At 36.5% G+C, this 12,623-nt stretch overlaps 1 protein-coding gene across 1 annotated transcript in view; it reads left to right on the plus strand.

Moving 5' to 3' along the window:
* tw (Protein O-mannosyl-transferase 2) overlaps window positions 1–12,623 on the plus strand; it is a 303,353-nt gene that overhangs the window by 160,147 nt on the left and 130,583 nt on the right. The window contains exon 12 of the mRNA XM_090399620.1: window positions 4,058–4,136. Within this exon, the coding sequence (XP_090255746.1) occupies window positions 4,058–4,136 (79 nt within the window). The remainder of the gene's footprint in view (window positions 1–4,057; window positions 4,137–12,623) is intronic.

Genomic DNA, 12,623 nt, shown 5'->3' on the forward strand with positions numbered 1-12,623 from the left:
GTGTTACCATTTGTTTATCATTGAACTCCAGCACAACATGAAATGAAAAATAAATATAGGGAAAGTAACTTTTGTAACTTTCAAATATATTCGAAAATTACAAATAATGAACTCCCTTAAAAAATTCATAAAAAAAAAGATCGACTTGCAAATATCTATTTTAGCAATCACCATTCGTCTTAACCATTCAAACTCTGCATGCTATTCCTTTATTTTTGACTTGTTCCTTTCACCATTCTGTATTGTTCATATGCTTTCTTTTCTGCTTCCTCTATAATTCTTAATTCTGTCATTGATTTCCTGCTGGCTGACTACCCAAATAAAATAAAGTAACAAAAAAAAAAAAAATTAGTGAACACACACACATATAAATATATATATATATATATATTTTTTTTTTTTTTTTTGTTACTTTATTTTAAAATAAAGTAACAAAAATAAAATTATCTTAAAATAAAGTAACAAAAAAATATATATATATTTATATGTGTGTGTGTTCACTAATTTTTTTTTTTTTTTTTGTTACTTTATTTTATTTGGGTAGTTGTCCACAACCATCTGCTTCCTTTTTTCAGTTCTTCTAACCAAGCTGGAAGAAATGTTGAAATGTTTATTATTATTATTATTAAACAAGACCTCATGGAGTCAAAGACTCATCTGGGAGGTCCTTTTATCACACACACATCTCATCATACCATGTCTTAAACACACTCAAACTCCTTGCAGACACCACACTCTCAGGCAAGGCATTCCAATCATTCACAACTCTGTATACGAAAAAAAACTGCCTCTCACTCCCCTACTCACACCCTCTTTATACAGTTTCCAGGGATGACCTCTGGTTCTCCCCTGATCTCCCACTATTCTCTGTAGAACTTCTCCACCAATGATCTTATAACAACCCCTTACCAACTTGTAGGTCTCTATCATATCTTCCCTCTTCCTTCTCTCCACCAGACTCTACAAATTACATCTTCTCAATCTTTCCTCATACTCACCATTCCAGAGGTCAGAAACTGCCTTAGTCAGCCGCCTTTGGACCCTTTCTAACATCTCTTCATCCCTCTGTAAACCCGGTGACCAAATCGGGGCACAATAGTCCATGTGTCGCCTAATCAAAGCCTTATATAATGGAACAAGAATCTCCCTACTTCTACACGTCAGTGTCCTCCCAAAATTATAAACTCCAGTACCCGTGAATGTTTCTTTTCAAGGATACTGGAAAGTTCACTTGTTCTCTGGTGACAGAGACCAAAATCTTGTACTAGTTTAATTTCCTAAGGAATACCCTTCGCTCAGCTACTCATAACCACGTTCTTTTGCCCAACAGCTTTAGCGGGGTGATGTTCAGGGACTCTCCTCCTCATTTTCATGGTCAGACTTTTCCACTCTCACATCTAAATACTTTGATTGAATTACATAACAGGTACATTGAAGCCTGCAACAATTCTTAGTCTATACTGAATGCCTGTAAAAAACAATATCAACAAATCGGAATCTAACTTTTGAAAGAGTTGAATGCAGAAAACTTGCAACTTATGCACATAGTAGTTGGTCATACCTTCTGTTCCCTTGTAAAGGTTACTGGTTGCTTCTTCTGGCCTTCTATGATTCTACCTTTCTATCTCTCTTCCAGATGCTTATAACACTACACAAAGAGAAAGTTGGCTGTCTGGCATTATTTTTTTTCTTCCAACTTGTATAGATCATCAAGGCAAATACCCCAAACTCTAGCAGAAACAGTGCACTACATGAGTATGACCTCCATCAGAAAAACATCAGAGGATCTTGAATAACATATATATCAAAGTCTTCTGATACTAATGATATCCCCTCCCCAGTTATACTTAAATATTGTGCTCTAGAACAGATGCCTCTCATATCATATCTTCGCTCTTTGTACTCACCTAGGATCTATCCCACAGCATGCAAGTAAACCCATAATTCAATCATTTAAAAAATAAATAAAATAAAAAATAAAGACTGCCATTAAGCTGTTGAACTCATTGCTGCAGAGCTCCTCAAGTATTTCCCCAAGAGGACTTACAGTCTTCATCTGTTCAAAAAAAAGTATTAATAGATCTCTCCTCTTTCAGCCTCCCCCCCCCCCCCACAGTACTAATTGTTGCTATAATGAATTTGAAAACAGAAACTAAAGATGCTGAATCAATATATATTTGGAGAAAACAAACTTTATAGACCACTTCACCACATGCCTTATGAATGAAGTGGTCTATAAAGTTTGAAAAATGAGAGCTCTAAGCCATGAAAAGAAGAAATTACATAAAAGTTCCGACTAGCAAACCAGAATGTAATTTTTTTTGGAATAGAAGAAGAGTGTAAAAAGGCTGTATTACATTGTATGAGCAGCCAAAAAGAAGTTTATGGGGAAATACCATGAGAATAGCAGAGTCTGCAGGCTTCTTGGAAGGCAGATTAAGTGCTATAGAAGGAGGCAAGGTTTATGGGGATAATAAAGACTGGAGAGAGAGAGAGAGAGAGAGAGAGAGATGCTCAGGAGTCTTTCTCATGCTGCTTTCCTCATGTAGCTCTAGAGGTACATTAATAAGTTCCATCTTTGTTTTTTTAATCTGTTCATGTACATGGTGCCAATGTGCTATGTTTTGTAACCTCTTGTGTATGTGAGGAAGGAGGTTAACATATAATACATATAAAAAAATTCTTTCATTGTTTCAGTTATAGGATATACTTTGTTTCATTCTTAGGACTGATTATGTGTTTCATCTAATGCAACAATGTGATATAAGAAAGTGTTACTTCATTTGGTATCAGATCAAGTTTTGTGAGCGTATGCTGGAATAACCATATGCACAAGGGCGAATTCTCCATGCTTGCTGCGCAAGCTCATTAATTGAGAAAGAAGTAATATTTATTTGTTAATAAATATATGCATTTATAAGCATTCCATTTAGGCTTTTATTTTTGTAGATAGAAGACGTCTTAAGCTTGCATGGCAATAATTGAGCTTTGCGTTGTGTATCGAAGGCCAATGCTTGCTCGTCTAGTCAAAGCTACATTGGCTTGCTCAGTTGTAGGAGCTTCCAGGTCCTCGCTGCAGCACTGTGATTTCATGTGCACGCATAGCCATTTCCGCTCTCTTCACGTCTTCTTAAACACAAGGCCATACACAGTCAAAGTAGCTCTAGCCAGTGAGCTTCAGCCAGCCTTTACAACTGTGCATGTTGCTTGGGAAAATTAAGTTACAACCAACTTTTTATGATGATGTTATTGACCAGTTCATAAAGAAGAACCTTAGGGTAGAATTTGTATTCAAGTAGCTAAATTGAAAAAGATAGAATATCATTTGTAAAATGAATGTTGTATTTGTATGATTAAATGTACATAAATTTCTATATATATAGTTTAAATAGTCAGTAATTCATTATTCTGCTAATCAGACTTCAATCACACCTCTCACTCCCTGAATGATAACAAGAGCAAGCGTGAATTTCAAGACCAGCATTCACCCCTGCATATGCATGCTATAAACACACACATCCACTATTGCTTATACCATTGTTATCGCTACTTACTTATTTTTCAACTTTGCGTGAGTGTGCGCATGTGCATGCAGGCACACACACATATATACATGGTGCCCATAAGTCATGGAACATTCTGCAGAAAGGACCCATCTTTGTGAAGCTGAAAATGGAAGGCTTATGTGATGTAGTTTTTTGTAACTAATTAAAAATAATCTGATGTTAAAAAACTTATGCAATTGCTTCACAAAGATGGGGTCCCTTTTATGTCATGCTCCATGAGTTATGCACCATCATATATATGTGTATGTGCAATTGCTAAATGAAACTCATCATTAAATTTTTGAAGAGTATCTAGCTGTTTAAACCATTACTAATAAATTAAGAAATGAACATTGATAATAAAAATGGGATGATGTTTGAAATTTAATCTACTTTGATTGTACGCTACATTCCAAGCTTTTAGTTGGGAATATTTGGATGATAATTTTTGTTCAGTTTTTACTATTATTTGAAAGTAGATTTGCTGATATAATGATTTTAAATTTTAATAGGACTAGCCGAAATCTTCACAGTCATAAAGAATTGGCACCAATCACTAAACGACACCAGCAGGTTACGTGTTACGGAGAGGTGAGATTGACTTGTTTTTGTGCTAATTGTGACAATTAAAACTATGAGAAGGATCTTCGGTTGGTTTTTTATTACTGTTATTGATTGCTCATATTACAGAGTATTCAACAAAATGTAATTTTTAGCAAAAAAAAAAAAATCATTAACAACATTAATTATTAAGATCATGATCATTGTTAGTAATTTTTTTATTTTTTATTTTATTACATGACACCTCCAGGGAGTCCAAGGACTCTCATCATGGGAGGGTACTCTACTTTGCTAAATACATCTCACTCTCTTTCTCTCGGCTGGTACTTAAATCTCCTACTACCGTCAGCAGCATTTACTGCCCATCATTACCAGCAACGGTATTTTTTGTCTGTAAATTGTGTGTGTTGTGAAGGCCGATTTGTCTGTATGCAAGATGAAAAACCTGAGTTCCTGGGAGAAAAAAATCCTGCTATCGCTGCATGAGATTGGCTAATTAAAGGAAGGATTCTCCCCTCTTCGTGACAAGAATCAAACCCAGTTTTTTTCCAATCGAAGGGTGCAATGTTCTGCTGTTCTTCCATTTGTGCTATGGAGGCATCATTTATTTCCAATGCTGGATGAAAGCCTTTTCAAGATGACTCCAAGACTGTCTGTTATTGGCTTTTCTTTCCCCATGTCACTTCCTGCAAATGTAATGATTTCATCAATCCATTGTGATTTTGTTTTGGTCATTTTACCCCCTGTTGAATCCAATCTAGTACTTCTTTTGTCCATCATTGGTCTTATCTTTGAGCAATATGCCCAGCCCATTGTCACTTCAGATGTTTCACTCTTTCTAAAATCTCAGAGGCTTTGGTTTAATTTCTTATTCAGGTATTCCTTTTGTGAACACCAAACACTTCTTTCCATACTAAATTCTGTTGGTTTTTGAGTTTCCTTTGCTTTCATGTTCATGTTTCAGAGCCAAACAATATATCAGTTTATGCAGAATACAATGGTTAAAAATGTTCCTTTTCATAGTGTTGATTGTAATTTTACAAATGCTTTCCACCAAGCATTGTTCATTTTTTGACTTCCTCTATGAGTATTTTGATCCACTGATATCCATTTTCCTAAGTATATGTAAATCGATTCACTTTTTCAATTTCATCATCATTGATTTTTATTATTTCTGGTTGTACGTAACTATTGACCATAACTTGAGTCTTCTTAAGGTTTACCTTTAAGTCGGCTATTTTGCTAGCAGTTTGGAGTTCACAGATATGTGACTGTAATTCCTGAGGATTTGAAAAAAAGATAATCTGTTATCTGTAAAGCATAAATGGCTTAAACAAATTTTTAATGGCATTTTTGAAATAGTAATCTCAAATTCTTTGTGCTAGGCTGCCCGAAGATAGACTTAAAGTCAAGTCCAGTTTCCTCCTTTTTTCTGGAGGAACTTTTTCTAAGCTTTTCTTTGACTGGTTCCTCAGAAACTTGTTTTTCTTCCCATAAACTCAAGAAAATCCACCATAGAATCCCACACTATTTCAGACAAGAACATATCCTTTTAGGGTTAGGTACCAAGAGATGGCTGCACTTGTTTGCCAGTCTCTTCATCGGTTGCCACTTATAATTAGTGATAGTCTTGGGCCAGCTATCTCTGATTGGCTCCTGGTGGAAATTGAACTGCCCATTCAGTCTCCAAAAGCTAGATGCAATTAAAAAAAAAAAAAAAGCCTCACCTATAAGGGAATAAAAGGCATTAGCTGATAGCTAATACAGATAACAGTGTGCTCCTCCTTTTTTATTTTTTTCTGGTCATGTCATTCAATTTAATTATTTTAAATATCTAATTTTATTATTTTATAGTATTTCACGTTGTGATTGTACTTGCACTGATGATAATTTGTTAGTTTCAGGCTAAAATATTGAATAATAAAATTATTACTCTTTTTCTTGTGAATACATGTTTTTGGTAATCGTAAATGGCTTAAATATCTTAAATTTATCTTCAGACCTTTTTCTTCCCCATCGAGAAGTTTGAATATTTCTTCTAAGCATGCAGTGAATATTGGGAATATTGCATCACCTTATCTTGTTCTACTCTGCATTTTGACAGTAGAGAGAGAGAGATGTTTCCACTGAAATGAATTGTTGAAGTTGGTGTATGTACTGAATCGATGGTCCTTACATAAGAGTACTCCACTATTGGTTTCATAGTGCATTGATATTGCTCAAGTTTTTGCAGAATCAAAGGCCTTCTCATAAATACTAAGTGCTGATGGTAGGAAGACAACAGAAGCAAAAGAAATAGTTCAGTTACTAATTGATCCCTTTGCAAGGGTATGTCATCTAGGTGGTGACTTTGCAGTTACTGATGTGACAGAGACAGATGTGAGAACTGGGGTAGATGACTGTAGGCACTCAGTATATTGAAAAATATCAATTTGAATATCACAGCTGCTAGTGTGCTACAAGAATGTGCAAGAGAACTGGCAGTGCCTCTGACAAAGTTGTTTAATCTAAGTCTCAGCTATGGCAAGGAAAGAGGGCAAGATATTTCCATTACATAAAGCTAGCTCCAATTCATAAGTTGCAAATTACAGACCAATTAGTATCTCTGGAGTGGTGATTAAAGTATTGAAAAAGTTGGTTACAAGTAAAATTCAGGAATGGGTGGATATGTGATACTCTATAGGGGCAGCATGGCTTTGTAAAAGGGAGGTCCTGCCTCAGTAATATATTCACATTTTATAATTAAGTGACAGAAAATTGGATAAAGGAAATGCCTACACTGTGATACTTCTGGACTTTGCAAAGGCATTTGACAGAATACCTCATGGAAAATTATTACATAACCTGGAGAAAATGGGAATGGATATTAGATTGGTGGCACGGATAGCTGGCTGATAGACAGACAGACAGACAGACAGTGGTATTACCTTACATTACCTTACATTTTACAACATTAAATTGACAACCATTGTTGTCAATTTAATGTTGTAAAATGTAAGGTAATGCACTTTAGGATGAAAGGGTTACATACTTTATATCGTATTGATGGTACTAGATTACAGGAAAGTGATGAGGCTAGGGATCTGGGGATGATAGTGGATAGAGATTTGAAATTTAGAGGACATATTTGTAAGAATTGGCAGAATAGCTAAGAGGATTACTTGGATGCTGAAAATGACATAGACAAATATAGGGAGGTTATTATCCCTCTTTATAAGGCTATGATTCAGCCACACTACTACAGGTCTGTGGAATATATTCTATGCAGATAGACTGAAGTTGTGTGTTATATATTTTAGCTGATAGGTGGAGGAGAAGGGATATAATAGACACTTATAAATTACTAAAGGGATTCTAGAAAATTGACACAAAAGAAAGATTTCTTTTGTGTCAATTTTCATGTGAAGTAGGGGGAAAGCAAGGGGTCATACTTGGAAGCTGGCTAAGAGTGTGGTTAGTAAGTGTGTGCAGACTGAGTTCTTTACTTGGAGAGTGGTGAGTGAGTGGAATGGATTGCGAGGTGGTTGTGAGTACCCCAACAGTGAATTAGTTTAAGGAGATGTGTGATAGGTATCATGTTAATGGATAGTGTAGGTCTCCAGCAATGGGTCTTTTGACTCCATGGAGTACCTGTATAAATAATAATAATAAACAAATAAATAAAATAAAAAAATCAATAAATAAACAAAAATAAAATTAATAAATATACTTTTCTATATTATTTCTGGGAAAACTCCCATGTTACTCCTCATTATATACTATTATAATTACAGCTATTTTGCCTGCTTCAGTTTAGGAGTACCCCTGTTTAAATGTCATTGGCTATTTACTCATGGGTTCTTAGGGCATTATGAGTGTAGATGTACTAAAAAGTATATGTAGCTTAAGGAATAGAAAATTGCACATACCTTTTTCTGGGTGTTGTGGCTTTTCCTCTGTCTGCGATGTCGAGAACTGCAGAGTGTGTGTGTGGTGTGGGGGGGGGGGGGGTTGGCAGTTTGGTAGAAACTGCCAACCCCCTACCAAAAACTTCTACCAAACTGCCAACCCCCCCACACCACACACACACACTCTGCAGTTCTCGACATCGCAGACAGAGGAAAAGCCACAACACCCAGAAAAAGGTATGTGCAATTTTCTATTCCTTAAGCTACATATACTTTTTAGTACATCTACACTCATAATGCCCTAAGAACCCATGAGTAAATAGCCAATGACATTTAAACAGGGGTACTCCTAAACTGAAGCAGGCAAAATAGCTGTAATTATAATAAAATATACTTTTTATGCATAATAAGTATAAACATACAGATTAATTTAAAAAAATACAGCTGAACTACATCAAATGCATCTTTACAGTCCTGTGTAAAGATGCATTTTGTTGGGGTTCTGCTATCGTGTTCTGGATCCTGTATGTGTTGCAGATGGGTTTTCCATATTCTTCAAGTTACTAATCCATCATTCTTGTTGAGATAAAGATGTTGAATCAGCATCACATCTCACAGCTTTCTAAAATTTTCTTTTAAAACAGGACTTAGTGCCTTTCCAGTTAATACTGTGGCATGTTTGGAGGGCATGGTCTGACAGGCCTGTTTTACCATAGTGATAGAATTTAATGTGGCATTTGTTTTCACCGTTTCTTGTTGGAATTGTGTGCTTCCTGTTTCCCCTAATGTAGGGTAAATTGCAGGTGCACTGGATTTTGTAAATCCCAGGGTGGGCAAGTTAAGGAAGGTAATCTTTGGATGAGCTGAGTACATTTTTTAATTTTGCAGAAAGTTTGAAAGTTGCCTTAATATTGTATTTTTGTAGTGTTCTATCTATTTTTTCCAATATTCATGTAATGTATGTTTTGGCTATGGCATTTTTATAATTTTTTTTTTTTTTTACCTTACATGGCATTATTGAGGATCTATGAATATAGATTATGAATACTAATCATGATCAACATATCTGAGCTACAATCTGGACTTTACACTTGCTGAATCTAGAGCTCGTTGCTCAGAGTCTTCCATGTAAAAGTTAGTTATAGGTGGATAAAGAGGCAAGCCCATGGCCATACCTTCTTTTTTTGGTGATGAGGAAGAGGTGGAGAGGATCCAGAGGCGAGTGACCAAGATGGTAGCAAGTCTATGGAATGAACCTTGTGAGAACAGGTTGAAGATTTATGGGTTACAGAAATGGTTGACAGGTGGAAAGGGGGTGATATAATTCAGACATACAAATTACCCAAGGGTTTTTGCATGATTAATTCAGAGGAAATTTTTCAGAACAGGTCTGGTGGTGGGAGAACTAGGGGGCCATCCATGGAAACTGGGCAAGAGTGTAGTTAGAAAGGGTGTTAGAACTAGGTTTTTTACTTGGAGAGTGATGAATGAGTGGAATAGGTTTCTAGAGTCTGTTGTAGGCACCATGACTGTGAATGAGTTCAAAGCAAAGCATAATATTTACTGTGCAAATGTGGTTAGTGCTTGGTATGATGTTTAGGGTCTCTTTCGATGAGTCTAAGGACTCCACGAAGTAGCCCATAATAATAATAATAATCTTTTGAACTGTTTTTGTTGATGTTGCCATTTTTTTATAAAGATTTGGCTAATGATTTCATATTCTTTCTTTAGCACCTGCTTGTCGGAGCAGGCTCTGTGTTTGAGGGTGCTGATGACCAGTAGTTTTTATGTTGGATAGTTGTATAAATCTTTGATATTGGCCTGTAAATGTATGTATGTTTGTGGTAGACCATGAAGGACCAGCCTGACAGAAGATGTGTAACTAGTGTGTCTTGAAAAGGCAGAGAGTTCTTGTTTTCAGTCTTGCTATTAAATTAGATATTCCACGAGTGAAGAAGAGGACACCATTTGGTGTGAAGTGGATGACAAACAATATCAAACAGGAACTGCAGGTGAAAAAGAGGTTATGGAAGAGATATTATGAGAGGGGTGGAGAGAGCAGATGCATGAAGAATATAAGATTTGGGCCAGTATGGTGAGGAAGTATGGTGAAGTGTGACTAGTATGGTGAGGAAGGCAAAACTGGAATATGAGAAGAGATTGGCACTAAGATCCAAAGAAAATCCTAGGGAATTTTTTAGCTATGTGGCCAGTAGGAGGAGAATGATTGTGGAAGAATGACATTGTGAGATGAAATTGGGAATAGAGTGACTTATGCAGTGGATATCGTAGAGTTGTTTAATGAACACTTTATTGGGGTATTGCATCTTGCATCCTGGAAAAGCAAGTTTTAATACTAGAGGGATAGTGCAGGTTCGAGGTTTAGAGGTGCAAGAGGAGAATGTGTTCCAAATAGTGAGTACTCTGGATGTCAGTAAAGCTGTGGGACTGGATGGTATTTCACCACAGGTTTTGAGAGAAAATGTGCTAAAGAATGGATAGTTCTGTTGACCTGGCTTTTCACTTAAAGTCTGGCTACAGGAAAGGTACCCAAGGAATGGAAGGAAGGTAAGATAGTGCCATTGCATAAAGGCGGTAGCCGACTGGAAGTGTCTAATTACAGGCCAGTTTGTGTTTCATCAGTAGATGTTAAGATCTTGGAGAAATTAGTGAGATATACAGCATTGGGCAGATGAGGATAATTTTATCTGTGAGAGTCAACATGGATTTGTTAAGGGGCGCTCTTGCTGTAGTAATATGATTGCCTTTTATAATAAAGCGACAAGAGCAGTTGATGAGGGGAAAGGGTATCCTGCCATTTTTTTGGATTTTGCAAAGGCATCTGACAAGGTGCCACATGATAAGCTGATATTTAAGTTGCAGCACATGGTTTTAGATGTCAGTTACTCAACTGGATTCAGAATTACCTGTCCGATAGGTATCAGAGAGTTGTGCATGGTGTGGCAATATCAAGGAGGTGGCAGGTTACAAATGGGGTCCCACAGGGCTCAGTACTGGGACCTGTATTGTTTAACCTTTATATCAATGACATTGTCAATGGATTGCAGGGGGATATTCAGTTGTTTGCAGATGATGTGAAGCTGGGAATGGTTATCAGTAACAGTGCAGATGTGGCAACCCTGCAAGAGGATTTGAATAAACTAGACAGATGGGCAAATGAATGGGGGTTTCGATTTAATGCAGCAAAATGTAAAGTTTTGAAGTTTGAGATCCATCGATGGGAGGCTGCATACTCGATTGGAGTAGCTGTACTAGAGGAAGTAGGGGAGACAAGAGATCTGGAGGTGATGATTGATAGAAAACTGAAATTTAGGAAGCATATTGCAAAGATTGTGAAGGTAACCCAGAGGATTACTGCAATACTGAGAAGGATGCTGACCTGCAGAGATAAAACAGTTATCGTTCCATTGTATAAAACCCTGATCAGATCATTTGGTCCTGTTACACCTGATATCTTAGGAATATAGTATTCTCAGCCATCATGGTGTAACATGAAGAATAAATATCATAAGTTAAAACCCCTACATAAAAAAAATGAATTATTTAATGGAAAATTTCTTGCATCCAGTAAAATGTATAAAACGTAAGGGTTGTTGTTAAAGTAGCTGATAAAGGAAGGAATGTATTAATATTGTAATATGACTTAAAATAAGGAATTCTAACTAAATAAGTAGCTAACAAAAGAAAGTATAGATTATTATTGTAATACGATTAAAAATGAGAGAGTTAAGTAAATAAGTAGAAAGGGGTGAGTCATAAAATACGTTATGTGAGAGATTAAGTTATTAAGTAGAATTCATAGAAAAAGTTTGAAAGGGGATTAAGTCAGGCTAGCACAAGAAAAGCAAAGCTATCGCTTAGGGCCGATCCCCGGATTGAAACATTGAGAACGGGCTTGCTGATCAAATGACGTTTGGTGGGAAAACGCCACCCTAATTGGTCGATGATAAAAAAAAACAAGTAGAAGGAGGAGAAAGGAAGTAAGAAAAGCTGCCGTTAGGGGAGCAGCTATAAAAGGGTTGGTAAACCCCACGGAGAAGGAACTTTTTTTTTGGATAGTCGCTTTTGGCCTTGGAATCTGGTTTTGATTCCGGTGGAGTTCACAGGGTTTTCCTGAGTGGCGACAGGGATGATATCTCCTCATCACAACACGGAAACGAAAGTGAACGGGATTTCGATTCCCGTTTTTCTGAGTAGGAAGCAAAGAAAAAATTGCCATAGAGTCCTAGAAGAGGAGGGATCTTCTTCGTTTCGACGCTAGTGATAACTATGCAAAGCAGAAAGCTGTAAAGAGATCGATATCCTCGTTGCTAATAGTAGAGCAAACATATGTGTGTTAAAGTATTCCAGAGTTACGAGATGTTATACCAGAGGTTCGTTTGGAATAGAATAAAGGCGCATACGAAAAGCTCAAGAAAGGTACTGTAAATCATAACCTATGTTAGCTAGAAATTTGTCTGTGAAAAGTATCGTGATTGCAATATAGAACTGTTGAAGTTATACTAGGACTTTGGTATATGATAGAATGTGTTATGTGTAGATTGACTAGTGTTAAAGATTTGTGAATGATTAAGAGTCCTAAGGTATTTTTGCATGTCTGTTATATTGT

Source organism: Typopeltis vanoorti, chromosome 10 (genome assembly GCF_054136105.1).
Source record: "Typopeltis vanoorti isolate ZY-2024b chromosome 10, IOZ_Tvanoo_1.0, whole genome shotgun sequence".
NCBI classification, from domain to species: domain Eukaryota; kingdom Metazoa; phylum Arthropoda; class Arachnida; order Uropygi; family Thelyphonidae; genus Typopeltis; species Typopeltis vanoorti.